Source organism: Marmota marmota, unplaced genomic scaffold (genome assembly GCF_001458135.2).
Source record: "Marmota marmota marmota unplaced genomic scaffold, marMar, whole genome shotgun sequence".
Taxonomy (NCBI): Eukaryota; Metazoa; Chordata; class Mammalia; order Rodentia; family Sciuridae; genus Marmota; species Marmota marmota.
This window is the reverse complement of record NW_025999905.1, coordinates 9,092,408-9,093,368: the sequence shown is the minus strand read 5'-3', so window position 1 is coordinate 9,093,368 and position 961 is coordinate 9,092,408. Positions and strand designations below refer to the sequence as shown.

Sequence of the window (961 nt, the reverse complement as noted above, 5' to 3'; positions counted from 1 at the left end):
CCTTTGACTTAGGGGGTGGCTGGGATGAAGCGAACGAGTCTATGGCCAGACAGGGAAGACCAGAGGCGCCCAAGCAGGTGCAAAGCACCCAGGCCGGCTCGGGATACTTACGGTGTAGAGCAGGTTGAGGGCGCACAGGCAGTTCTTGGAACACGCGAAGCCCCCGCAAACCATCTTGGAGCCTGTGTTTGCCGGCAGCTTCAGGTAAATGCCACTGTAGCGGGGCCTTCCGGGAAGCCTCTTTGTCCTTGCCTTGAGGGCCTGGCCGAGGCTACACGGCAGCGCCAACGCGGGCTGGGGGCTAGGGACTGGGGCTGCAGTGCCCGGCACGCCCGCGGCTGCACAGACCCGCTGTGGAACCTGCGGCCGCCGCAGCTCCAGCGGGAGCCGGAGTCCCGCCCAGCTCTCCCGCCTCGCCCCGCGCTCTGATTGGCTGCTGGCTGGGAACAAAGGTAGAAATATGCAAATAAATGCGCTCTGCCAGCCGGGATCCGGGAGGGGAGGGGCGGTCCTGGGCTAGGAAGAGAGGGGCGGGGGCCGTTGGGGAGGGAGTCGGAGGCCAGAGCTTGTGGCCTCCATGTCATTTCCCCCGGAGCAGGTGAGGAGCCGAGGGTGGGGCTCCAAGAGATCCACGTTGGCAGGGAGAAATATGACAGCGCCTTTCGATTCTTGGACCCGGCGGATGACGTGGCACCATTTTGAATGAGATTTTAAAATTAAGCACCTGGCCTTGTTTCAATGAAAGAATGAACGCAAGAATGTGAACGATTTAAAAGAAGGGATGAAGAGGGGACAAATGAGAGGAAGAAAATAAGCGAAAGAATAAAAGGAAGAAGTAAAATCTTTTTTCTTTCAGAAAATAGGTAAGGAATGTGGCCTATAATTATGACCTGTGTCCGATCAGAAAGACTTATTCTATAGGGATTTGCAAAATACTAATAAAGTATGAATACATGAATGC

The 961-nt window shown here is 56.0% G+C and overlaps 1 protein-coding gene across 1 annotated transcript in view; it reads right to left on the bottom strand.

Moving 5' to 3' along the window:
• The window catches only part of Tspan13 (tetraspanin 13), a 31,108-nt gene extending 30,698 nt beyond the window's left edge, over window positions 1–410 (bottom strand). Inside the window, exon 1 of the mRNA XM_015498126.2 lies at window positions 112–410. Within this exon, the coding sequence (XP_015353612.1) occupies window positions 112–174 (63 nt within the window). The 5' untranslated portion in view covers window positions 175–410. The remainder of the gene's footprint in view (window positions 1–111) is intronic.
• Window positions 411–961: the final 551 nt, after the last annotated feature.